At 45.0% G+C, this 27,270-nt stretch overlaps 1 protein-coding gene across 6 annotated transcripts; it reads left to right on the top strand.

Moving 5' to 3' along the window:
- Window positions 1-1,412: 1,412 nt before the first annotated feature.
- DDX47 (DEAD-box helicase 47) lies at window positions 1,413-27,270 on the top strand. 6 transcript variants are annotated; one of them, XM_067311282.1, is made up of 13 exons: window positions 1,413-1,526; window positions 2,105-2,198; window positions 3,649-3,837; window positions 4,525-4,596; window positions 5,099-5,217; window positions 5,720-5,791; window positions 5,937-6,053; window positions 6,276-6,422; window positions 6,843-6,980; window positions 8,402-8,472; window positions 9,004-9,133; window positions 14,263-14,387; window positions 25,838-27,270. In XM_067311282.1, exons 1-13 carry the CDS (start codon window positions 1,413-1,415, stop codon window positions 25,839-25,841), a joined length of 1,392 nt encoding a protein of 463 aa, XP_067167383.1. In that variant the 3' UTR covers window positions 25,842-27,270. The 6 variants fall into 6 exon arrangements, with proteins under 6 accessions (XP_067167383.1, XP_067167377.1, XP_067167371.1 ...); XM_067311276.1 differs by having other exon boundaries at window positions 25,835-27,270; XM_067311270.1 differs by lacking the exon at window positions 25,838-27,270 and adding an exon at window positions 15,223-15,411.

Raw genomic sequence — 27,270 nt, 5'->3', positions numbered from 1 at the left:
TCCTAAAGCAAAGGATGTTCACCTAGCTCCAAGGCTGCCCTGCTGCAATCAGCGTTAGGACTGCAGAGCACAGAGGCTACACCCAAACTAGCCACAAACCAGTCAGTTCAGGAACTACAATCATGAAATGATATTTTGCTGCTGCTCTCCCCCAAAGAGCATGAAGTCTGTCACCTTTTTCACCTATCATTGTGCACCCGCAAGCTCACGTCCTAGGTGACAACAGCAGCAACCAAGGGAGCTGGGGAAGTGCTTGCCCACCGACCCCTCTCCAGATTCCATCATTTTATGTGAGTTGCTACAGTTTAGAGTATTGGGGTATGTGTTTCTGGCACTTCAAAGTTGCACACAGGAAATTACCATGAACAGGAAAAAGGGATGGAACAATGATATTTCTGGATTTTTCTCTTTCTCCACACTGGTATTTCAAAAGGTTTTATAGCAGTATTTCTGAAGAAAATGTGTTGTTTATATGCTTGTATTGTTGTGCCTGACTGGCTCATTTTGTCTTGTTCCATCACAATTGTAGAATTTATGAGTATGGAAAAATGACACATCATGCACACAGCCTAAGCAATGTGAATGCTGAGTTGTGGGCCAGAGGCTTAGCCATTCGTGGATAATGCCAAGCAAGCAGGTTTTTACTCAGTGAATTCAATGTGCTCTTATTTCCAGCACAGGTGATCATAGCTCTGTAATTTCCCCTTCCCTGGAGACCTCTCTTCAGTTCAGTGAAAATTTACCCACACTTTTTGATTTGGCAAAGTATAAAACTATTCACATAAATCAAACCCTCTCTGTGGAAGCTTAAACCCATTTAAGTTTAAAGCAAACATCCCTTAAATGCATTTAGAAGAAAGGTCTCCTCAAGTGTGCTGCTTAATAATAGTCTGCTGAATCAGGATGTTTCTGCAGACATGGAAATTCAGCCTTCCCCATTGAATTTGACTCCTTTACATCAGGAGGGGGGAAAATTACGGCATTTGTTACCTCAAGCATTAAACTCATTTCCCAGAGGCCCGAACTCTGAAGAACTCCATACACAAAGAAGATGCCTCCTAACCATGAGAAAACACGATCACCTCTATCTCACAGCAGCACTACCGCTTTGCCTGGTACTTCGATACCGCAGTGCGGCTCTGCCTCCAGAAAGCACAAGGCTAGAAACACCGGCGGCGGCCCAGCCGTGGCGGCTGACTAAGGGCAGGTGGCGAGGCCGTCCCGGCCGTTAACACCCACCGCCGCCACCTCACCTGCCCGCCCCCACGCGCCCCCGTCGCCCCGGAGACACCGCCCCCCCTCTCCGATTGGCTCGTTCCCCGGAACTACAAAACCCACAACCCCCCGGGGGGAAAGAACGGCAATTCCCAGAGTGCTTCGCGGCTGCACCGGCTTAGTGGGGACAGTGCAAAATGGCGGCAGGAGAGGCACAAGGGCAGCTGGTGGAGCCGGAGCCGGTAGCGCAGCAGCAGCAGCAGCAGCAGCAGCAGCAGCAGCAGCAGCAGCAGCAGAGCTTCAAGGATTTGGTGAGGCGAGGCTGAGCCGCTTCTGTCCCGGTTTTCGCTCTGCCGTCTCGAGGAGCACCCTTCCCACCCGCGTAGCGGGCCCGGGCCCGGGCTGGCAGCGTGCGCCGCCGCGGGTTTGCCCCGCGCGTGTTGCCGAGCGGGGCGGAGGCCCTGGCGGGAGGTCCGGGGACCTTAGGCGGGATTGCTGCAGCGGTCTGCGCTCCTCAGCCCGCTGTCTTTATTTTAAATCGCCTTATCTTCCCCTGACGTTTTCCTTTTTCCATGCTCATGTTCCCCCCGCCAGGGGAAGAAGGCAGCTGGATGCATGCGGAAGGCTGCATGTATCAACTAAAAACATATTTGATTAGTTTGTTGCTGATGGCAGTCACCTCTAACAGTTTAGAGCAGATCTGTGGTGTTATTGGGAGGGATCACTGTGAGCAACCTACGCTTTCATGTAGTTGCATTGAGGGTCTGTTGGGGTTTGTCTCTGTCAGAGACCAGCTTGATTCTGTTGCAGTATGTTATTTAAATCAGTGATTTGATTCAGGGATCCTTGCTGATGTCTGTTTACCTTTCCTGTTTTCACTAATGTTCAGGGAGTGACAGATGTCCTGTGTGAAGCTTGCGACCAGTTAGGATGGAAGACGCCAACAAAGATCCAAGTTGAGGCTATTCCAGTGGCTCTTCAAGGTGAGCAGCTTGCTTCTCTCATCCCAAATGTGGGGGTGCTCCAGGAGGTGTGTGTGAATAAATTTTGCTGAGTGGAAAGTAAATGGCAGGGATGAGAGCATTCTTGCTTCTTCATCATTGCAGATCTCTGTGTAGAAGTAGTCTCTGTGTTCATCCTTGTGTCCTTCCCAGATGAAACTTGGAATATTCCATTTCCTCCATAACACTGCTTGCAGTTTGATATTTTCAAATGGATACATGGGTTATTGTGTGCTCACTTCTGTTTTGGAGCTCTGGTGTTCTACATTAAATAAAACTGTTACCAATCATTTGAGCTGCTAGTCAGCATTGTCCGTTTCCTTTGTGAAATACCCAAGGATATCTGGGATAGTAGCTCTTCTGGTAGAGCTCTGCAGTGTGTGTCTGAAATTGGAGATGGTTTGACTGGTTACATAGCTTGTGTCATCTGCTTTGCTGTGAGCAGACAATTCTTTAAAGTTAGATTTCTGGAGTGAGTAATAACCAAGCTACAGTGGCTTTCTGTAAATACCCTGAAATTACAAGGGGAAAATTCAGCAAACGTTTCTGCCTCTGGAATATTAAATATATAATGAAGTACAAGCAGAAATACAGTGTAATGGCACTGATTTAAAATGGGGATAAACTTTCAGTGTCTGCTTTGTCCTGCTACTTAACTGTTGTCAGGCTCCTTTCTTAATTCACATATGAGAGTCTCTCCCCACCCCCACCCCCCCCAAAAAAAAATGCATTCCAGAGAAGGCATCCCCAATCTGAGGCCTATTGGCAACATGTTCTTCTTAGCTTCAGGAATTTAGAAGGTCAGAATGCTCCTACAGATGAATTACAACTTCTTGCCTGCAAATATGTCATTCAGTATTGTTCCTGGGCCAGGGACTTGCTGTCTTGCTTTTCTGACTGCAGACTGTTTTAGGTTATTGTTTTAATCTATGTCACAGCAAAGATGGTGGCTTGTGGAACATGAGTTTGGCAGTGCTGTTGTTTTGTAGCTGGTATGACCTAACTCTTGAACACTAGAGTCCTTTTCCTTGTAAGCTGGTAAACTGACAATAGTGGGTCTAGGAATACTTATACAAATGTGAGCAATAGGCTGTAAATTGATCAAGGGATTTAAGCAGTATTCCAGGAAAGCCTTTCTGGGACCTAAAGCCTGTGTATTGGAGAACAAAAGGAATTGGGACTGTAATTATTACTATTACCCAAGTGAAGTCACACTTTAAAAATGCTACAAAAATCTTATGAAGTTCTCTGTTCTGGTCCTTTGTTCTCTTTAATCATTGTGTATCTTTTCTTTTTTCGCTGAGTAATTGCTGAGACGGGTCTCACTACTAACCTTGGGGATCTCCTGTGCTTTTTTGCACAATGTTGTGAAGGCCTCTTTCTCTAGTGCTAATTTGTAAATAGTCTTCTCCCTCCTTGCTGTTCCTTGTAGGCAGAGATATCATTGGACTGGCAGAAACAGGTTCTGGAAAAACAGGAGCTTTTGCTCTGCCAATTCTTCAAGCACTGCTGGAAACACCTCAGCGATTGTTTGCTCTTGTCCTCACACCAACAAGGGAGTTGGCCTTCCAAATTTCAGAGCAGTTTGAAGCTCTTGGATCTTCCATTGGTGTCCACAGCGGTGAGTAGCCTTGTGATGTTGGAGCAGTTTTGCCCAAGGGTGAGGGTCAGCAGCATTAGAGTGCAAAGGAAAAGGTGAAGAGTATTTGTATGAAAGGTTGAATGCAAGTTGAGAAAAGCTTCTGACACTAGAAAGCAGACAAGGTATCAAGTTTGAGAAAAGCTGTATTTGTGATGTATGGTCTTTTCTTATGGAGTAGTCTGCAGCTCTTCTGCATTGTATGTCCAAATAGTTAGAGGCAGAAGTAGGAAAGAATCTTTTCAAGCACATGATAAATTCACAACAGTAAGTATTTGTTCAGCTAAATTGCATAAAGCTTAGCTGTATAGTGTGATATAGTTTAAAATTTCCTTCAGACTCTCTGCATTGGTGCTGCAAATATCCACATAGCTTTTATGCTTGTAGAGAATATTTTTAGAATTCTTAAATTCTGCAGCTGAGTTAGGCTGTGCGGAATAGTTTCTGCCTACAGCTCTCTAACCATGAAAATAAAATAGTTGGAGATAGCGAGGGTGTCTAGTGTATGGCTTAAGATACCTGGAAAGGTCAGGGGTGCTATGACAAAACATAAAAGAAATTCTCATTAAGAAAGGTAGCCTTTCATTATAGCTGTGGGTGGCAAGGAACTATGGTACAGCGGTCAGCTTGTGCTAAACTGAGAGATTCACTGTATTGTTTGTCCTGCAGCGGTTATTGTGGGTGGAATTGACACGATGTCTCAATCTCTGGCCTTAGCCAAGAAACCACATATTATAATTGGTAAGTCAACGTGCAGGGAGTATGGGGAATGTATATGATCAAATTGTATTTGTCCAAAAACAAGAGTGCCCGAAGCTTTTGTGTAATTGAAGGAGTGAGAGTACCTCCTTACGTATTTCTGTCTTGAGACCTGAGTACTACCTAGTTAATGTTTCTATAATACACACCAGTGAAGTACCTCACTGCTACAAGCTCATTCCAAAACACTTCTGCTAGCCTGCCTTTGGCGTAGTTTTCTATTCCAAGTATTTAAAACCATGGTCTCATCCTTCTTAGTATACATTTCACAGTCCTTCCCCCCCCCCCCCCCAAAAAAAGTCTGACTCCATTAGCCTCATTTCAAAACATGTAAAGAGTATTTTATGAAAAGAGTGCTTCCCCCAAAGCAATCTGCCATTACTCGTCTTGGGCAAAGAATCCCGTTTCTGTAACAAGCGACTCTTGTCTGCCTGAATCTCTTTTGCTTTCATTCTTAATTTGCTACCTCTGATTTTGTTGGTAGCAACCCCTGGCCGTCTAATTGATCATCTGGAGAACACAAAGGGCTTCAATTTACGAGCTCTGAAGTACCTAGTGATGGATGAGGCTGACCGGATCCTCAATATGGATTTTGAGACAGAGGTAGGAATGTGCTAAAGGAAACTATTAGAACACCGTATGGGCCCCTTGAAGTAAACACTGTATTGAGCCATCCTGTGGAACTCAGAATGTAGTCACAGTTTGCTATTAATAGTTGCACTAAAGTCTATAGTGAGAATAGAATTTAGGAGAGTTCTACAGAGTGCTAACAGACCTGTAGGGGGCAGTTTGTCTCTGAAGTCAACTGCTTTCCCCAGAGTGCCTGACAGAATGCTATACAGTAGCTGTGTTGACAACGCATGCTTTCCTGCAGGTATGTTGCCTGCTATTGGTACTGTTTGACTTTTGCAGTCCAAGTGTTAGCACAGTATCAGTCCACATCCTCCCTTTAGAAGAGGGGAAGTTTTGGGGACTACTGTTCCTACATGAGCTCCAGATTGCACACATGCAGCACCCTTCATTTGGATGATTATTATACTTGGAGGGAACTCGTGTCTTCACTGCTGTTGTGTTCAGCACTTCCCTTTCCATATTCTTTCTACAGGTGGATAAGTTATTGAAAGTGATTCCTCGAGACAGGAAGACATTCCTGTTTTCTGCCACCATGACCAAGAAGGTGAGAGCAGAGCACCTGGTTTTAATTCTCTTCTATTGGGCTATACTAGCAAGTAGGCTGCCTGATACAGGTGGGAACACATCTAGGAATAGGTTTGTGATAAGACCTCTGTCTGCATAGTAGTAACTTACTTTGATATTCTCAGGTACAAAAACTGCAACGTGCTGCTCTTAAGGATCCTGTTAAATGTGCTGTTTCTTCCAAATATCAAACAGTTGAAAAGCTACAGCAGTACTATATTTTCATCCCCTCTAGATTCAAGGTAGTATCACTTCTGTTTTTTCCCTTTTCTGACTGTCTTGTCATTCCTACCTCTGCCAAATATCCTGTTATCTTCTCTGGCTTGTACTTAACTTCCCATTGCTCTAATGTAACGTATATGATTATCTGTTGTCTTCTGTGTTGTTGTGGGGGGGGGGGTTAATGTTTTTCTTTTTTTTTGTCTGTATTTTGTTTGTTTGTTTTTTCTCCTGATTCTTTACAGGACAGCTACCTGGTTTATATACTGAATGAACTGGCTGGAAACTCCTTCATGATATTCTGCAGTACATGTAACAATACTCAGAGGACTGCTCTACTGCTCCGTAACCTGGGATTCACTGCCATCCCTCTCCATGGGCAAATGAGTCAGGTATGAGCATACCCTGCGGTCTGGATGAGACAGGAGATGTATCACTTGGGAAATGGGCTGCACCATACTGGGTCACAGCTACCTTGCAGGAGGGCGACTCCACAACTGGTGAACTGGACCGGCCCCCAGAACTTAATCTAATGTGAATGCTGTGACTGATTTCTGTAATAGTTCAGAGACATTAGAAAAGTGAGGTTCTTGAGGGTTCCCCCCGCCTCCCCAGTTCTTCTGTAACAGTATTTCAACAAGAGCATATGGACTGGAAGCGAACACTTTCCTTTTTTTAAATATATATATATATATATATATATATATATATATATATACACACACACACACACACACACATATATATATATATATATATATATATATATAAAAAAAAAATGACTACTTGATTCTTGTCCTCTTCTCTTCCAGAATAAACGCTTGGGCTCCCTAAACAAGTTCAAGGCAAAGGCACGGTCTATTCTGCTGGCTACTGATGTTGCAAGCAGAGGTCTGGACATACCACATGTAGATGTGGTGATAAACTTTGATATTCCTACCCACTCTAAGGTGAGTTGCTCCGTGTGGGGACTGAGGGCTTCCTGTCAGTAGGAAGCGTAATGTTGAGCCTTGAATCTCACCAAAGGAACAAAGACTTTACTTTTCTCTGTTCTGCTGACTGGAAGTCTAGTTCACACTTTTGTAGATGAACAGATGTGGTGCAGCTTCTGTGACTGAGTTGATATTTCAATTTGGGGTGGGCTGATCTGAACTGTAGAACTGATCCCATAAGTTTGGTGGGGGGAGGGGGGGCAGACTCTGTGGCATTGTATGTCTCCTTGGAGTATGCGTTCTATTGTGTCATACTTAACTACTTCCTAAATCTGGAAGCCCTTATCTTTCTTCCCATGACTCAGGTTCTGCCTTAGCATTTTAAGCTGTTTGTGGGATTTGTTTGTTTGTTTAAAAAAAAAAAAAAAAAAAAAAAAAAAAAAAAAACTTCTCCCCTTTATGTCCAGTGAGGATTTGCTCAAGAAAGATGACTTTGTTTCACCTTCATATCACAAAAGTACTGCAAACTGAAAAATGTGGGTTACTTTCTTTAAGGAAGAAAGTTAGTATAGTATTATCTTAGGAATGTGACTTTGTTTCCCAGCCCAGTTCAGAAAGCACAGTATTGACACGCAGTTCAGTGCTTGCTGTTGTTCCCTGTAACAGTTGAAGGTACTATGCATTGTAAACAGAAGACAGCATAGTCATTCTTCTGAAGCCATTCTTTTTGTCAATGTAAAAAGACAAAAGGTAAATAATGATTAGGGGGAGCAGCATGAATAACATGCTACTGTTTTTGTGCACCTCCCTTCGGATTAACTGTCTCACAGAACACTTCTCTCCCTTTCTCATATCACTTAAGTGATATCCACAGATATTGCATGAAGGAGAGTGTCTTAATTTCCATAATGCAGTATAAAACCTGGAAAGCAACCTGGAACTATTTAAATAGGAGGCTCAATAGATCAGAAGTTTCCAAACTATTCTCATTCATCCTCCCTTCCACTGTGCCTGCCAATTTTATATCTACTTGCCAGATAATATCTGGAAGACGGACAACAAAGAGTACTAGATGCTGAGGCTGAAAATGGATGTGTTGGTCCACTTCTGTTTTAAATATTAGCTTCCCAAGGAAGTGACAGTTCCATTAGCAGAGTCATTTATCATTTCTGTCCTCCAGTTTTGAACCATCAGGTGACATCTCTTCTTTGGAAAAGGAAAGAATTTGGACAGCTGTGAAAACCAAAGATATGCCTCTACAAACCAGCATCCTCTCAGATCCTAATATTGCACACAGTTCCAAGCATTTAATCCTGGCCCTGCTTTGTCCCCAAGCTCTTTTTCTTTCCTGAAGAAACAATAATATGGCATATTGTCTAGGACCTGTCCTCTGTGTTTGATGTGCATATCTTATTGCTTATCAAGAAAACTGCTTTCAGGATTACATTCATCGTGTGGGGAGAACAGCTCGAGCTGGGAGATCTGGCAAATCTATCACCTTTGTCACACAGTAAGTGTTAGAATATGGTGGATTATTTTTTCCTGCTGTATCTCAGAGCAGATTATATCTGATCTCATCCTAGGTGAGAAGGAAATACTACTACTTATTTTGAGGCAGCAGTTAGATTTATTTAAAGAGGGGAGCATTCAAAGCCTGGGGAGGGGGGAGAGAAAGATCTAGGATAAATTCTAGAGGCAGGCATGAAACTAGCAGAGCTAATTGTCTATAACTTGATTATAAAAATGTACATATATTATACAATACATGGTGCGAATTAAATAAGAAACTTGTTTTTTGATAAATGCTGAAGTATTCCTTTTAAAGAAAGTCTTTGCCAAATAATTCTGAAAGGAGTTAAGTCAGTGAAACTGCCACCAAGGATGGCACCTTTTGGATGCAGGTAGAGTTGCTTCTGGGACCATCGGCACAAACTAACAATATCTGTGGGCTGAAGATGAGGGGCAGTGTCTGTGGGTAAAAACAGTTGAAGCCTTCTTGGAAAGGCTGATTCAAGTTGGTGTTTGTCTTTTCTTTTCCCAGGTATGATGTAGAGCTGTTCCAGCGCATTGAACACCTGATTGGCAAGAAGCTGCCAGCATTCCCCATGCAAGAGGAGGAGGTCATGATGTTGACAGAGCGTGTGGCTGAGGCCCAGAGATTTGCTCGAATGGTGGGTGGTGGCTTTTGTCCCCGTACTTACAGTTGCAGTTTGGATCTCTTTGTCTGCCAGAACTCTTGGTCAATCACCTGATTGCGTTGCAGGAACTGCGGGAGCAGGGAGAAAAGAAGCGATCTCGGGATGGTGATGATGATGACACAGAAGAAGCTATTGGTATCAGGAATAGAGTGGCAGGTGGGAAAAAGAAGAAAAGGAAAGGCTTCTAGCTCATGTTTGGACAAACTTTTACCTTCCTCTTCATGACTATGTGAGGTTGGGGGGAAAAAAGAAGTCTACCAAGCCATATCCAGTGGATTTTTTTCAGAACTATTTACCATTAATTTGGGGAATGCAGCTGGAAAACAATTTTCCCTCCTCTGCTTCAGCAGTGCCCTCACTCATTACAGACTGAGCCTGGTCTGTTGTAGTACCATGGGATCAGTCTTCCTTTCAGATGCCAGACCATCCCCTCTGGGCTTGGAAGTAGCTGTGGTCTGGTCCAGCTCATTCTCGAAGAGGTGCTGAAGAGAAGCATGGGTGCATGCAGTGTGGGTGCAGCTTTCCCATTGCTGCAGCTTCTTTCTCACTACCCAACTTGCTGAGTGCATCTGATATCAGAGAGGCCTATCAGAAGAAGGAAGAGAGGAAAAAGTAAAAGAAGCAACAGTTTTCACAGCATGGCTGTGATGCCCTTGCCTTAGTTAAAGGACATGTACTGTGGAGAGCTCCAAATATATTTTACTTAATTTTAAAGCTACCTGGTTTTCCTTGTCTCATCACTGACCCATTCTCACTTTAAGCATTGAGCATTTGAGCATTTATCCTATTATTCCATGAGCCAGCAATGTGCCCATGTGGCCAAGAAGGCCAATGGTATCCTGGGGTGCATCAGGAAGAGCATTGCCAGCTGGTTGAGGGAGGTGATCCCCCCCCTCTACTCAGCCCTGGTGAGGCCACACCTGGAGTGCTGGGTCCAGTTCTGGGCTCCCCAGTACAAGAGGGATGTGGCACTACTGGAGCAAGTCCAGTGTAGGGCTACAAAGATGATTAGGGGACTGGAGCATCTTTCTTATGAGGAAAGGCTGAGAGAGCTGGGCCTGTTCACCCTAGAGAAGAGGAAGACTGAGAGGGGATCTTATCAATATATACAACTATATTAAGGGAAGGTGTCAAGAGGATGAGGCCAGACTCTTTTCAGTGGTGCCCAGTGACAGGACACGAGGCAACGGGCACAAACTGAAACACAAGAAGTTCCATCTGAACGTGAGGAAAAACTTTTTCACTGTGAGGGTGACAGAGCACTGGAACAGGTTGCCCAGAGAGGTTGTGGAGTCTCCTTCTCTGGAGATATTCAAAACCCGCCTGGACGCAATCCTGTGCAATGTGCTGTAGGTGACCCTGCTTGAGCAGGGGGGTTGGACTGGATGATCTCCAGAGGTCCCTTCCAACCTCAACCATTCTGTGATTCTGTGATCAGCTCTGCCAGAAAATTGTCGTCTTAGGTCACTCTTCTCAGCGATTCAGACATGACATCAATACCTTCTGTGTTGGCTGAAGAGTGGCCCAGAACAGAGTAAGCCTGTTCTAGCTGGATTGAGCCATTCACTGTCTGCAGTTGGATTCAGAATCTGGAGTGATTGGCAAGTTCAAGGGCTGGTCAAGGCTTGGAAAGTTGTTTTTGTGGCTGAGTCTTGTAGTACCTGAAAACGAACACGAGAGGGTGGTATTCGCATAGTCAAGCAGCACGTGGGCCGGGTCTTAAGAGGAAAACGGGTATAGAGGCTCTTTCTATGTTGTCCTACTTATTCCCCAGGCAGTTTTCACTACGTCTTATGCTGAATTTAGTGTCATATAAGTAGATTCTTGCAAGAATGGGAGAAATATACTTTTATTCATATCAGACCAGGAGTTTAGTGCTAGTTTCCCCTGGCAATATAAAAGTTTATATTGGCCATTTTTCTTGGTGAGCAGAGTGAGAAGCTGCATATTGATCATCCAACATAAAAACTAACCATTAGAACTACTCACAAACTGGACTTTCTGCTCTGAAAAATTGAATGTTCAATTGGGGCTTTTTTATCTGAATGAAAATCAGAATTTTCTGGAATAGTCAAGACCAGCAGAATGGTTGCTTTCATAGTGTTAACATAAATATAACGTATATGTACATACACCAGTTTTTTGTTTTGGGTAATGCATTTTGCAAAATATGAGTTTTAACAAAGCTGTGTTTTTTAATGAGGGCAATATACATGTTTACTTTTAAATCACCTGTTTTCTGCATGAGGGACAAATGCACTCCCTGGTGTGAAAAGTGTGCTAGTGTCTTTTTTTTTTTTTTCATAGTAGTTTATTCAGATCTCCCAAATGCTCACCTTCAAGTCTGATACCTCCAAAGCAGGCTAAAGAAGGGAGGAGCAGCAGCAGATGAGTAAGGGTACAGCCCTTGGACATGTTAACTACTGAAAGCATCCTTATAATGTAGGAAGATGGTGTGTATCTTTTGTGAACATCTGCATCTTTATGCAGAGAGGCAGGGGTGGAAACTCAGTAATGAGAACATGTTAATCCTCCAGGGTCATTTGATGGCATCCCCCCTGGGGTAGGAGGAAATGTCTATAGAATGTACCAGAGAAGGAGAATTGAAAGATGAATAAAATGAGCAAGTATGTGGAGGGGGAGACATGTGAACACTTGTTCCCAAAAGAGCACTGGTGTTCCTGACTGTTTTTCCTACCTTCTGGATGCTTGAGCTGCCTTACATTTCACAGACAGGGTTGGGCCTGCTATCAGCAAATGATGATAAACCCTCTAAAGCTCTGCATCTATGGAAAATCTGTCAGCAATGTTCCCAGCTACATAACTTGGGTGATACGCATTTGAGTCAGTCCTGAACCAACCTCATAAAGTGATGTGAAGGGCAACTATACTGCTGGGGAAGGTGGGGCAGGGTCATTTCTTTTAGAGGTAGTATGGGGGACTAGTGGAGTCTTCAGCAGCTCTCCATGCTCTTTTGTGAAGATGGCTGCAACAGCTGTGGAGGTCTGTCTTCCCCCTTGATGGGATAAAATGTTCTCTGTGTCTCCTGTGCAGCTGCAAGAATAATACAGGAGGGAAATAGTAAAACCACTCCTTGTAAAAGTGCACAGAGCGTCCTTGAGAGGAATGACTCCTAGACAGTGTTGCTCATCTCCCTTTAGTTGGAATGACAAGCTGTGGAAAGCCTTAGCCCTAGAAAAGCAAAGGTCTTCCCACACCCACATTCTCACTGGTGCCTCACCTGCCACAAGTATGTGTTCAGTTTCAGCTAAAAATATTTCAACAAGTTGGAGTGGCAGGAAATAGTTTCTTACTGTGATTACACCATGAGAGCTAGGCTGGAGAATGTTTATATAACTGAAGTAGGGAGTGTCTAAAGATGTATTTAGCTGTCAGAACAGAATTTTCAGCCAGACTGAAGGAAAATCTGTAGCTGATCTAATGAGAAATGAAGGGAAAAATACAAAGCGAGACCTGTCTTGGGGAAGGAAGTTCAGAAAATACCAGTACTGATAGATGTATGGATGCATACTTTTGTATGGCATCTGATGCCAATGTGTTTGTTCAGTCAGGAGGACTCTCAAGGAACAATTCTGAAGCATGCCTCTCCATGCGCCTCTTGAGTCTTTGTACAGCAGGGAGCTGAGGTGGAGGATTAGCCTTAGTGACATGAGACTAAAACAACTTGCCAGTTTTTGTGGGTGAAACTCAAATGAGGTTTCAACAAAAGCTGTATTCCTCGAAGATGTTTAACAAGGATGTTTGCATTTTGAAATAACTCTGCACTTCACAAAGTCCATAATGAAAAGAGAATTGTTTATGTACTTGCAATACATATTTTAAATAATCTTTTGTAATTTTGTTTTCTAATACTGCACAGGCATGTAGCATTTCCTTAAGCAGGGAAGAATAGGGATATAGTGTCTTTTGTTTAAATATTGTATGGCTAGCAGGGGGTGGGAGGGAAATAAAAATAAGTGCTAGTGCAAGTGACGAGAAAGAAGTTATGTGCAGGCCCTAGCAGTAGGAAACCAAAATTAGAGATTTCATTGTATCATCATTCCAGATCAAGGTCAGTGAGGATAACTGCAAAAGTAGCACTCCTTGCAACCATACGGTGATCCAGAGCAGAAGCTGAGCTGAACTGACCTGTCTGGGAATGGGTTTGGCTAGATAAATTCCCCAGTGTGGTGTGCCCTCTACTCAGGGGCTGGAAGGGAAGGGGTGCAGGCAAGAGAGTGCAGCTGGGCAGGAGGGCAGGGAATCCAGGGGTCTTTTCTGTGGTGGCAGCCTGAGCTTAAGCCTGCTTAAAATAATCCTAGGACTGCAGCCTGAGATGTGTCAGCCTGACTTCAGGGCTACCTGAGGAATGCATCCTGCCCCAACGACCAGGCAACCCATTTCTCCTCTTCCCCACTACCCCCACCCCAAGATGACCAAAAGGGTGAGCTAAATATGCTGACCTTCTAGCAAGTTCATGAACCTCTGATGAGAAAAGGCTCGGTTTAGGAGTGAACTCTCAGCATACCAAGTGATTGAGAATCTGGAAGGACTTAGTTTATGAAGTGAGGCTGAAACCAGTAAACATTCCCAGTTTAGCCAAGCACTGAAGAAGGAAGAAGTTTTAAATACTTAAAAGCCCTTGAAAGTACTTAAGAAGGAATGGCATTGACTGGATGACCTGTGAAAGACACAGGCATGTACTGAGCATTTTGATCTTGCACAAATGTGAAGTTGTGGTTTGCCTGTAGTGGCATGTGAGGAGCTTCTGTAAACTTTGAAGTGAGCAATTAATTCTTGTAAATGTTGTAAAGCAAATGCAGAAAAATCTGGCTTTCATGCCAGAAGTAGTCACATAGTCATTCTGAATTCTCACTGTCTCCTGTTTAATCGCTTGCCAGTTGATTGGGGGGGGGCGGGACTCTCACTGTGTAAATTTGGAGAATCGGACTATGACTTTCTGACATAAAATTCTTCAGGGAAAAAATTAGTTGCAAGAAACTTCCTTACTCTTCAGACAGCTTATTTCTGGTCCAACTATGAAAGGTCCTTCTGAATAACAGTATTTAAAAGGGAGAGCTGAAGATGTTTCATTTCTCCAGCCTTTAGGAAATGGCCTGGGGGCCATTCCCCTGCTGCATCCCTTCCTGAGGGCCCTTCAGATACAGGAACTTAAGATGATGACAACAGTGCTTTTTTGCTGCTTCCAAAGCCCCTTGGGACACAGGTATGTGCCTTCCTCAACATGATAATATCATGTTTCATGGTGGGATGTATGTTGGGCTGTGCCAAGGGCATGCCTTGTTGTCTAATGGGAGACAACAGCACTGTGCAGCCTTCAGGTGTCAACACTATAGGCCCTGTGGGCCCCTCAGGAAGGGTCAGATACTCTTGGAGCTCGAGTATTTTTTTTCAGGGAAGTGTCTAGAAGCCTACAGCTGTGTTGACAAGCAGCTGACATAGGGCAATTATGCATGCCCAGGGAGAAGAGGACTGATTTGGCTTTACCTTCTCTGCTGGAGCGTCTGTATCCATTTGGAGATGTACACACTGCTCTATTGCCTCACTGTGAAATAAACTCTCTGGGTAGGACTCTGTCAAAAGCTTCTGCCTTCCACTATACATTGAGCTTGATGTTTGCATAAGGATTTCTAAGGAAAGGGATATGCAATTTAGGCTTTCTATGCAGAAAGTGGAAAATGTTTTTGTCTTCCATTCAAATCCTAGTGAGGGAAGAAAAAGAACCTTTTTGCAGGCCGCCTTACAGAGATTATTCCTTCTGTCCATCACTTTTATATTCTCCTCAGGAAAGGAAGCTTTTGACACATGCTCCTTATTTGAACTAATTTAAGTCTCCCCTTCTCCTCCCCAAGATTTTCTTCTACAAACATTTCTCGGTGTAAAGAAAGGTAGAGCAAGTTTTTCTATTTGTAAGTCAGCTGTATGAGGTAGAGGGAGGGTGTCACATGATAAGTTTGGATTGCATTGGTTATGTTGACTTTCTTGAAAGTAACAATTCCTTTGTGTGTTTTTCTTGTCCTTCTGACCCATCCCATAAGTAGGTCCAAAAAGTTAAATCTCTTGGCTTTGACACAGAAAAAGGTCTTTTGCACAATGAAAGTTGGAGTCACAAAAGTAACTTTCCTGGAATAGCAGTGGAATGGTGTGCAGGATTCATGAAGCAAGCCTGGGTGAGAATGTGTGGAGGATCGTTCAGTTCTATTTAAAGCAACAAAAATCAAGGTGCCCCAGTCAAGCATGTAATTGGATATACTTGGTCTTCTATTGTCTTTATTGCAGCTCAGTTAAGGTGAATTGATAACAGGAGGTGCCCAGCCTGATCTGTCCTTGAGAGCTTCTGTGCTTAATGTATCATCAGCAGGGAAGTAATATTTACTCTCCCTCAATATATGTTCAGAATGATAAATTTGCCACTAGGAGCAGATTTCCTATTACTGCTGCTCATGTGCATACTTACAGGTGCATCAAACCATTACCTTGGTGCATGCCAGAGAGGCTTTTTGATTATAATGGATTGATCTTCCCCAAACGCAATCAACAGTATGAAGCAGGCACCTGAAAGGACTGCTTCGACAGAGCCTAGATAGAATCAGCTTTCCTTTCCCGACCTCTGCAATTGCAGGTCTCAAGATGCCTCATAGAGATTCTGCAGATCTATGGACCATTTCCCATTAGATATGCTCAAGCCATGTGTTGGGAAGCTGAGTACTTGTATCTCAGTTTAAAGCTGTCTGCATGCTTTAGAATTAGCCAGGTATCTTGGAGTCACCTTTCCAAATTCCAAGACAAGTTCAGGTAAAAATACAAACTGTAAAAAATGCAAACTAAAAGTACTGGCTGTGCTGTCTGAAAGAGACAATACAGTGAAGAATGCTTGTAAGATGTCTATGTGAAGAAATGGCAGAAATGGATTTGCTAGTCTACTCACAGTAAGATCCAAGCTAAAGATAGTCTCCTCTCTGCCTGTACTTAGCTGAGTGGTTGCAGCCACAGTCTTGTTGGTCTCAGCTTGAGTTTGTTACGCAGAACCCCTTCCTTGTGAAGCCTGCTAGCGTGTTGTGACCCTTTGGTTCTTCCAAGGCTCCCACTCAGGTATGACTTTTCTTACCCTAGCTACATTATCTCTATCTAATTCAGAGGATAATTTCTTTGAAGGTCCTTGAAGGTCCCCTCAGTGAATTTCAGGCTACCTCTCCTCTTTGAAAATTCCAGTGCTGCTTTCACAGGCCAGATGCTGTCATCTGGTCCGGCCTAGGAACAGCTCCCTGCGTCAGCGAGTGGGACTTCATTGGGTGGCTCAGCTGCATGTTTCAGAATAAAATTTCCATCCACTCAGCCATAAATAAATATACAAACGTGCACCCACGAACACCTGTATGTGTGTGTATGTACATCCACACACGCACATGGACATATGCATACATGTTTTTTAATTTCAACTCATAGGTTGACATATGTACCTGATCAAAGCAGCTGTACAGTGTTAATACATGTCGCTCATTCCTGGCTCTTGACTGAGATGGGAGTATCAGTCCTTTGTGCTGCTAATGAGCTGGGAACAAGCGTTCCCTAACTTCAGCCTTTGTGGTTAGCTTTTGTGGTTAGCAAGGGATCACCCTCTCTGTCATGGTTTAGTTATGCTGATGGAAGGGGAACTGCGGTAATTGCTGTCTGTGGTCTAGCTGATCTTGTCTTTGCGTGAACTGTTTGAGAGCAGGTGACTGCTGTGTTCCTTTGAAAATCCTATACTACACAGGTGCGGCTCTTCTGAATTCAGTAGAAGCAGTAGATGCAGAAGAAGGCACAGCTAGTGCAGGGCCCTCTTAGTGTCCTATTGTTGACAAACCTGTTGTGCAAAGAGAAGTCAGTCTGCTGGAGGGCACAGTCTCAGTGAAATCCTTGGTGAGTGTCAATATCTCTTTATCTTATACACATGCAAAGAAGCCTTTTTTTTAACAAGTCCTTTGGGGAACCAGTTATTGTGTTGAACCAGCAGTATTTGCCTGTCCTGTGCCAAGCAGGTAAGGACTGAGAGAGGTCTCCTCTCTTGCCATGTTCTTTAGCCTCACTTGCCTGAGCCAGGGTAGCCTCCCAGGTGGAAGTGTTCAGTTTTGCTAGCTGTGTCAGACCTTTGCTCCTCCGAGCAGCCTGAGCTCTACAGGACTGTGTATTACTGATTTACAAGCACAAAAAATGCATTGGGGAGATGCTTTTCTCCTTCAGAGTGCTCATAGAGTGAAGACTTAAATATGCAGAAGCCTATTGAGAGGAGTGTGCAGTGGTTATTGACATGTGAAGATACTGGGATAAAGAGTAGGCCTGATAGAGGGGAAGTCCCTATTTTCAAGCTGGTTGGGGAGTTGAATGGAGCTGTTATCTCGTGGTGGGGAATGACCTTGACAAGCAGCTATCTGAAGTGAACCACAGCTGGGTGACCTAGCAATGAAGGGATCTAGTTTCCATAATTTGGACACTGTCCTCCTTGGCAGCCTTCACAGTGGCAAAACAAATACATCATCATCTGTCTGCTTTGCTAAAGCCAAGGTAAGTCTCTGCACCAAAAGCCATGCTGAGCCTTAAAATGAATCCTGGGCACAAGGAAACAGCCTGTGGACTTGGGCACTGCCTAAATGCCAGCTTCAGCTGTCAAATCCATTTTTTCTCCATGACTAAAATGGGCATTGGGCTGGGCCCTGAGGCAGGAGTGAGGATTGCCTGATGTATGAGTCTGTACTGATATATCAGAGCAGGTTAGCCAGCCTGCTCAGCACTTCAGGGAAATCTCACTGCCCAGATAAGCAGAATTTATATCTTTACTCTTCTGCACTTGTCTGGAGGATTGCATTATTACCCCATCCCCTCCCATGTCTGATCAGATAGAGCTGACCAGGGGCCACCCTGAACTCTTGGAAGGGTTCGACAACGGAGATCCCAGGACACCAGTGCCTGCAGGAGAACGCAGCCAGGGAACTACTCTCCCGCTGATGAGGGAGAGGGAATCTGTTGGTGTGGGCTGGGGTGAGGGAGCCTGTCCACCCACTAATGCCTGGGTGCAGCATCCCTCACTGCCTTCGGGCCTCTCCACAAGGACTGACTTACTCCTCTGAAAGCATCAGCCAAAGCCTCCCTTCACATAACTAACCAGTACCTGAGTGCTTCGTTCAGCTGGCATGGGCCTGCTGAGCACTGCTGAAGTCCTCCCTGAGCAGGGCTTCCTGGTTCTTGACCTGCCCCAGACCATGTTGCCTTATGGAGCTTCCATTCTTTGGTGGCTTTTTGGGACCTCCCATCTCCTCCCCCTGAGCCATGCCACATCCACCTCTGTGCTGTCTCCCAGATGGTCTCATGTGTGTGTCCCCCTATGTTCCTTCTGCGCCCTGCCTTGCCCCTCTGACCACATCCATAGGCTGCCCCAGCACCGGTTCCCTGCTTCACCTCTCATGCTGTCCCGTGCCATGGTCCTACAGGCTGCTGTCCCAGCAAGTGGGCAGGTGCCTGCCCAAGGTGTTTGCCTCCAGTACCACCTTCCTCATCTTCTCCAGGGAGTGGGGAAGATGGGAGCTGTGCCATCAGGTCCTGCATGGTGCTCTCCATCTTGCTGGGGTTTTAGGAGGCTCTGTACCAGTTTTAAACCCTCTTGCTGAAGGAACCTGCTACAGCCCCTGTGCAGGTGGAGGTCACTCTATTACATACCTGTGGACACGTCCCATCTCATCCAGTCAGGACCCAACTGGGATCTGTGTTCACAGATGCCTTAGAAGATGGGTGGTAAATGATAAAGCAATGAAGATCCTGCTGGGCCCAATGGGAAAGTGTCTCATTGCTTAATAACGTAGGGCTGCTTGTTAGGAAGAGAATGTTTGTTTATATTCATCATCTTATTTGAACTCATTAATTGTGTTAGTCTTAAATCTATTTGGTGTGTAAAGAGGAGTTTGGTTAGATTTATGACAAACCTATCAATTTTGTGTTTTCCTGGAAGCTCAGGATATGTCCTAACCACTAACAGACTCAGTAGCACCTGTTCTGTGCTTGGTGATTATAAATGAGAGGTTGGGAAAGTCAGATTTCAATTGGCCAGCAGAGGTTTTAAGCATGTGTACATCTAGATTAACCACTCCGGAGATTGGGAATTATCAACTGTTATGTAACAGGAAATATTTTTGAACTGCAACAAGACTGCAACAGATGCTGGGACTGATAAAGAAGTCTGACTGTCATGTAATATATCCAGAATTCGTGGTTTGTTCGGTGTGATCACATACATGGATTGTCTCTTTCCTTTGCCTTTACCTGTAGTAAAGACATGCTGCTGATGAGAGAAGTGAATCATTTTAGGCTGAATTTCATTTTTGTTCAGGTTTAGCTGGGACCTGAAGTTGGCCTAGTACAGTTGCAGTTCAACAAAGCTTCAAATCAACTGTGCAAGTTTAGTTCTGGCTGGAGGAAAGCTAACTATTACCACTGACTGGCTGGTAGGGTTGCAGATGGCTATGAAAGCCTAAAATTATGTCACAGGCCTGGTGATGGAGAAATTCCTTCAGCTGACCTGACACAGAATACTGTCCAGGCTCTAACCCCATGTAACATAAAATTGTGTGGTAACTTCTCCCCTTACACCTGTTACAGCACTAGGTGGAGCAGCATCTGCTGTGGGGCAGCTGCAGCTTCCCTTTGCCCATCTCACACACGCCATCAGAGACGTCCCTCCTCTTCACTGCTTCCCTGGGCTGCTCCTGCTGCTTGTCACCACTATCATTAGTTGGAGATGCACTTGCATTTCTGAGGAGGTTAATTAGCAGTTAAACATTCATTAAACCCTCCCCTGGGACATGGCTGTCACTTAGGGGTGTCATTTTTGTTTACTAAGCAAAACAGCCCAGGACTGCTGGCTATAGAGACAACAGCAGGCCCTGGGACTAGCAAGTCTCCTGGGCAGAGCTCACTGGGGTCCTGCCCATCTGTCAGCAAGGGCAGCAGGAGGAAAAGAGCACAAAAAGGTAGTTTCCAGCTTAGGAGGTGTTCTTTACTTGAAGTTATCAGTCCAAATTGGACCAAAATCCACTGGCACGTGCTCTCTCTCTACACTGCAAACCAGAAGCTCTTCAAACCTTGCAGCCAATGCATCATACCCATTTTGCTACTAACAGCTGAGTATTGACATTCTTTTCCCCCCAGGTTAGGGGAGCTCCTGTCTGGTTAGGAAAGTTGGAGGAAAAATAACCGGGGCTGGAGACTTGGCAAGCAGCCCTTTTTTCTGTGTAGTTTGGACATCTCCCTGTTTTCCTTCACCAGCCCCGGGCACAACATCCAGACTGGTAGTTCCCAGAGTACAAGAGTTTACATTTTACATTCAGCAGCGTAATGTTCTTTTCTAACCTGGTATTGCTTGTTATTTTGATTCATGTAAACCTGGCACACTTACAACACAAAATCTTTAGTTACCCCCAAAGCAAGGGAGGGGAACACAACCAGCCAGACAGCCCCCCAGTGTTATCTGAAAGCAGGAGGGAAGTTAAACAAAAGCTTGAGGTGAGACAGAAACTACTCCAGCAGCAGCTCAGGAGGCACTTTGAGTCCCACCAGCTAGTCTGGATGACCAGTGGAAATTTCCATTTGAACTTTGGATGGCATGATGGCATTCTGATTAAAGGAATGAGGGAGAATGTGTGTGTGTTCATTTGTGTATGTGTGACTATGTGTGTAAGACTCTGTATGCTAAAAGTTATTTTTTCATTGCCTTTATCAGAAAACTTACAACAATAAGAGCAGGAATTTTATGCACAGACTGCACTTTCCAGTTAGCTCTCCCCTTGAGATCTCCACTTTTTCTTATAATGGAATTAAAGGGGGAATAATGAAATGGATTACATTAGGGCCTCAGCTTCAGTTCTAAAATACTTAATCTGTCTGGCTAGGATTCAAATCTATGGCATTAAGTGCTTCATCTTTACAAAGTGCATCCGCTGAACTTAGTGGCATTTAAAGAATGCAGATCTTTTAGACCTGGCTTCAGAAAGCAAATGAGCAGGTGCTGTCAGAGTGGAGCACTTGCTAAACACCCCATGTTGTTTTTTTTAGGGGAAGCTATTTTCGGTGGTGCTCCTGGCACACGTTTGCCCTTTGTCTTAGTCTTCCTGGCTACCACTTTCAGCAACAGCACCCTTGCACCTTGCAAATCCTACATTTGTATCTATTTTTAATATGTATTACAACAACAGAGAGGCAAAAGTGCTGCAGGTGCTGTGAGGCTGGGTGTGGCCAAGCTGTTGTGTGTGCCTGCTTGTGCGCAAGTTTGCATGTTTGTGTGTGGTTTTATGCCCACCGAGATTAGCTGGTAACTGCAATGAAAGGCATCATTTTACAGAAGCAAGCATTTAGGGCAGGAATGTTATCAGGCCTCTCAAACACACCCATTTGCGTTTCTGCCTCTGTTAAGCAGGTACAATAGAGCACTGTTTCCCTCTCTCATCTTCCCCGAGTACAGCTATTTGGATGAGTATCATTACATCATAGATTTTATGCTATTTAACTAAGATTAACAGCAGGCATGCACAAAACAAACCTTGCTATGACCCTTGGGGAACCTAATGTCACCAGTGATACTAGGAGGTTTAGAAGTCTCATAAGGCATCAGTTGCAATTAGCAGGTAGAACAGGAGAGGTCTCAAAGACCCTCATATTGACACAACAGCTGATCACTCCTGGCAAATATTGGGGTTTTGGGGGTTTTCTGGTGAATTTTGTTGAATGAGGAAGATCATTCAAGAAAGGATTTTAGAGGGAGGAGCAAAGCACTGAACTCTAGTTTCAGGCCTCTAGCAAGGCACTGTTTGGGGATACTGGCATGCCTATGGTATCCTGGAGGTCAGAAAAGCAATCCACTGGCTTTAACTACAGCTTGACGGAAGGAGCGGTGGCAGGAGTGAAACCTTTGCATCTGAATGTGCCAAGTGAAAGGAAGGCACCCAGCATCATGCTGCCTTTTAAGCTGAGGATGCCAGGCACTATTGCCCAGCAGGCTCCGTGACCTCCACCCAGCATGAACGTCCTGGGCTGTGACCCGCACCCACCATGCCATGGTGGGACCTGCTGCCCACGTTCTATAGGGTCCATCTGTGTACAGCTGAAGAGTACCAGACCTCCAGGCCCCCAAGAGGGTGGCTCATGCCAGAAACCAAGTGCTTCCAGACTGCTGCTGCCTTCAGGGCAATTCACTCGCCTCCCACCTGAGTTGCCAGAGAGAGGGGGAGTCTCCAAGATTTGAGTGAAAAGGCTTTTGCACACCCTGGAAGTGTGGTTCTAGCCCTACCCTGACTGTGCTCATCCCTCATTTAACCAAATTCTTCCTCTGTCTTGCCACGGGCTTATTCTGTGAGCTTCACTCCCTGCAGATACTGAGTATCCCCTTCTGGGACAGCTACTGCTAGCAGGTGGCAGGGGAGACCTACATCAGAGCAAAGGCTTGCGGCACCCAGTGCCAGTCTGAGCATGCAACAAAATGTGCAGGTGGCCAAGCAGCCCCAGGGTCAGGACAGTGTGTGGGGAGGGGGCAGACACGTGACTGCAGCCCCACCAACAAAATGGGTGGTTCTGCACTATATCAGCTGGAGCTAATGGGGGGAGGAAGGGATAGGGAAAGAGAGAGGGCTGCTGTTTCCTGAAATCCCCTTCTTCATCTCTCCCTTCCAAGTACATACACTTGTGTGTGCATGCATGCATATGCATACATATGTATGCATGCATATGCATACACACACAGAGAAATACATGCTCTGGTTTCTCCTGGCTCTCTGCATGCTTACGAGGCTGCACGGGCCCCTTTTGCAGATGTGCTGCCCTGAGGAAGGACTGCAGCATGGGCTGAGCTAGGGCTTCCCTCACACCTCCTGACACACAAGTGCTTGACCTGCCCTGAGACGCATTTTAGGCACTTTATGGCCATATACTGTACCCTCACATCCTGTGACTCAAGCAATGAATTTTACCCTGGATGAATTAGCAAGCAGAACTGAGGCGTTGGCTTTATAATCTATTTATGTGTATAGCATGGCAACTATTACTCACTGGCATTTCTGCTGGGTCAACACTGGCATGGCGCTGCCAGCAGCCTGCAGCTCAAGCCCAGAGAAATACAGACCAGCTCCCCTCAGAACAAGAGGACCCACAGGCTAAAATGCACCCAGCTGCTGGAAGCCAGCTGTGTCTCTGGAACAAAGCAGTGCTAGGAGCTCCCTCCTTCACCCATGTAGACTTTGCCATCCCAGCACCACATACTCTAGAAGACTAAAATAAACAGAAGAGCAACTCCTCCTCCCCAAGCCACAATAAGATATTTTGCACTGGAGCTGACACCAAGGCCTTGCTTGTTATCAAGTCCCTTGGTAAAATTTCCCTGAAGCCATCATGGGTTGCCCATGGGCCTACATGGCTTCTCAGTAGCTCTCCAGCTCTTAGGGGTGACACAGAGACTTCTAGCACCCAGAGGTGGGGACCTGCTCTAGCATCAGGGCTCCCTCCCCTCATCAGAGAGAAATTCACAGTCTGGGAAGTTTTGTTCCCTGCTGCAAAGAAGCTACATTTAAAATACAGGAGTGTGCTGGAAGATTTCCTTGAACTGGGCAAGGGCATGTACCTAGAGCCATGGGGAAAGAGCAAAGAAACAAGCACACAAGCTGGGATACACTATGCAATCTCGAAAGGGTCAATTGTGAGATGGCATGCTCACCTCCACACTGGAGCACAGACAGTAATTCAGAAAAGACTGCAAGGAAATTTTCAGGAGCAATGGTCTGCAGCACAATTATTTTCCACCTTATTTTACATTCTTTGTCTTATATTTCTTTCTTCCCCACCCCCCATTTCCTCCCAGAGAAATCACAGCACTTGATTAATGATTAGCCTTGGCTGGATAACACACATGAACCCAAATAACTGGCTAATCCGAGGCTATCATTCTGTGATCGATAGCAGGTTTGTGCAGATCTGTATCAGTCAATAGGATGCATCTGATTCAGATCGAAAGTACAAATACAATTGTGTTTCTGATAACGTAGCCAAGACACATGATATGGAGTTTATGCCAGATTTTGTGCTGGCTGTGTGCAGAGAGACAAGATCAGTGCCAGCATGAAGCTTGTTGATTAAAAAAAACATCTATCAATACTTGTTTTCTGAAAAAACAGAGGAGTGATTCATGTTAGATCTCAGCTTTGCATTGTGTCATTGCAGTGGTGTTTGATCTGCTACCAGGAATTTCTAAAGCAGGATTTTCTGTATCATTGAGCAGAGACTTCATGTGCAACTTGATTCCCAGGAATGCTTCTTGTGCAGAAGCAGTGCCCTGCAGAACCTCTTATTCAAGACACTGCTAGCAGGACAAATCGGTGTCAAACTCCAAGGCAGGTTGACTGTTTCAGAAAATCTATTACCAACAGTCATCCATGTCAGAGAGGCCCTGATTGCCTCTCAGTGAGCATCTCAGCCAGTTATCTCTTCCCACCAATGTGGAGCAGAAAAGAAAAAGTACTCAAAGCATGGTGGGCAAGGAATACCAAAGGGAACGGCATTAATGCCAGGCAAGGGTACACAAAGAATGAGGACTGGCACACAAGAAAATCAAACACCATCTCCTCTTGGAGAACTTTGCTGAGCTCCTGTCAGGCTGCACCAGCTAAGGATGTGGCCAAACATCCCCTCTCTTCTAAATGATTTCCCCAGCCTCAGAATCAGCCTTTTGAGGAAAGGGAAAGCACAGGTTCTTCTGGGTCCCCCTTGGCATGTCTTCCTTCTGGGGAGTATCAGCAACATCCTCATGAGTTGATATGTTTACAGATCCTGTTCCCTTAGAGTTATGCACTTCTTGACAAACATATGTGCAATACAATACCCACCCATGCATCCATACCATTGCAGCTTAGCTGCTTTTGGAACACGTGTGGTACCAGCACAAAGGCAGATGGGGCTAACGGGATAAAGGACAACTGGAGCCTTCTTAGCTCCCTTGGTAAGTGGGGGGTAGAGGATGCCTCCAGCAAAATCCATCTAGAGGAATGACTTGGTGTCATCAGTGAAATGTTGATCTGCCTGTGACTGAAAGTCCAAAAGGAAAGGATAAATCTCATTTTCATTGAACTTGCTCATAGTCATTGAGGACTTTGCCACCAGTTCTGTTATATGAGAAAGCTCTTCCTAGCCAAAATGATCACAACCACAGATACTCTTAATTTCTCTCCACTTATTTATCCCATTCTTGCTTAGGCTTCCATACTTGTGCAGTATGGAAGATAATACAACATCTGACCCTGTAGGGTAGGGAGCAAGTCTAAGCCATGGAGTCAGGGCAGTTTCCTTAGGGTGCTCCAGAAGCCATTTGTTACCCCGGGTTTCCAGGTACTAGGCTGTGAGCATCTGTGATTACATAAGGAAATCATTCCTTTTGTAACGTAGCAGAGTGTTATGTTCCTAGCAGAGAACCAGGCAGTCTGTTGCTATTACATTTGCAGAAGTAGTGTCATCTCACCAGTTAGGGATGCTCAGGTAGATAATTCACAGGTTTGAAAGTCTGCTTATATGACATACTCCGTAGTGCAGGTCTGAATATTTTAACAGGTCTCCTTGCCTTTTTCATGCCAAAATCTCTCCTTCTCCCAGTAGATGAACTCCCTGAATCAGGAATCCGGGCATTTAGAAGCCAGAAGAAGAAAGGGGCTGACCAAAACCTACTTATTCAAAGAAGAAAGCCTGTCTGAGAGGCAGAAGCAATCAGTGCTCCCTGGCAAAGAATCACATCACTGTTATGTACTGAAAATGTTTATTTTGTTCCTGAGACTGAAAATGGCAGGGAACACAGCATGCAATTTGGAAGAGCTGATGGCTGCAGACACAAATGGAAGCTCTTAAGGACATCTGTATGAGATTTTTCTGGAAACTTCTAGAAAACATTCACTTTTTGGTGCCACATGTTTCATTCCCAAAAAAAAAGGATTTGACTCCTTAGATGGAGTTTTTGGTAGTCTCTGGACTAACTTTCAGAGCCAGAGCACAGGGAATTCAGAGACAAGACCCTGCCTCCCCCAGAACAGAGCCAAGTGTTATGGGGAGGTGCCACATGTCCCCTTCCAGAAATGACAGACCCTGCACTTGTCTTCACTCCTTTCTAAGTCAGAGGTGGTCTGAGCTGGCTGCCTGGACTGAAGGTCCATCACTTCTGTGCCAGTCCCCTGCCCCATGATTGTTTCCAAGGGTGTCACAATGTTTATACCTGAACTAATTTAAAACTGAAGGAAATGGAAGGGGCTGGACAGGGTGGAGACTGCTATGATGTTAGCTCAGTATGACTGTGATAAGTGCTGACGAGGGGATCTTTCAAAGAGCAAGGTGGTTTCCATGATGTCAATGTATTGTACAGGTAGCCAAACAGAAGCAATGGCACAAACATATGCAAGATGCAGCCAATACCACTGACCACAAATAAACACATTATCTAGACACATTCTAGAGCACTAAGCACCGTCTCTCCCCAGACATCTACTTTCTTTATCAGTCACTTTAATAAAAGATACTAACTCACTCTCTGACCCTCTCAGACATGCTTTCTGCTCCAGACCTGGCTGAGCTGAAAGGGATTGCAGTGCTCCGCTCTTTGCTGGTGATTCAGTCCTGCAACACTGCAGCCAGTGGAGCAGGACTGGCCCAAGGCTCCTTCTCACCATGGGCAGCATTGAACATTGGCATCCCAATGATGAGGGAGCAGGGCTTAGTGATGCCTGCGGTGAGAAGGAGAAGAGCAGGAGAAAGGAGTGAAGCCAAGGCAAAGGGAGAGCCCAGCCCTCCTCCTCCTGCCGCCCAAGGATGGGAAGTGGAGGCATGGGCACATGCTGCCCAAAGGGTCATTTCCTGCCACCATCCCTTCCTCTCCTTGTCTGTAGTATCTGCTGCTCCTCCCCACTTACCAGCAGTTAGCTTGCCTGTCCAGGACTGTAGTATGGCCAAAGCAAGCCATTTTGCTACCCACAGCCTCCTCTCAAGGGGCCTGACAGCATTGCCAGTGTTTTACTACCGGATTCTGTTGCAATGATTTTGGAGAC

Source organism: Apteryx mantelli, chromosome 1 (genome assembly GCF_036417845.1).
Source record: "Apteryx mantelli isolate bAptMan1 chromosome 1, bAptMan1.hap1, whole genome shotgun sequence".
NCBI classification, from domain to species: Eukaryota; Metazoa; Chordata; class Aves; order Apterygiformes; family Apterygidae; genus Apteryx; species Apteryx mantelli.
Note: the sequence above shows the minus strand (reverse complement) of the source record. Positions and strands in the feature narration are given on the sequence as shown.

Coding starts and splice junctions, on each gene's coding strand:
- DDX47 (XM_067311270.1), top strand. CDS start 1,413: ATGGCGGCAGGAGAGGCACAAGGGCAGCTGGTGGAGCCGGAGCCGGTA. Junction 5,792..5,936: donor CTGCCACCATGACCAAGAAG/GTGAGAGCAGAG, acceptor TGATATTCTCAG/GTACAAAAACTGCAACGTGC. Junction 6,423..6,842: donor TCCATGGGCAAATGAGTCAG/GTATGAGCATAC, acceptor CTTCTCTTCCAG/AATAAACGCTTGGGCTCCCT.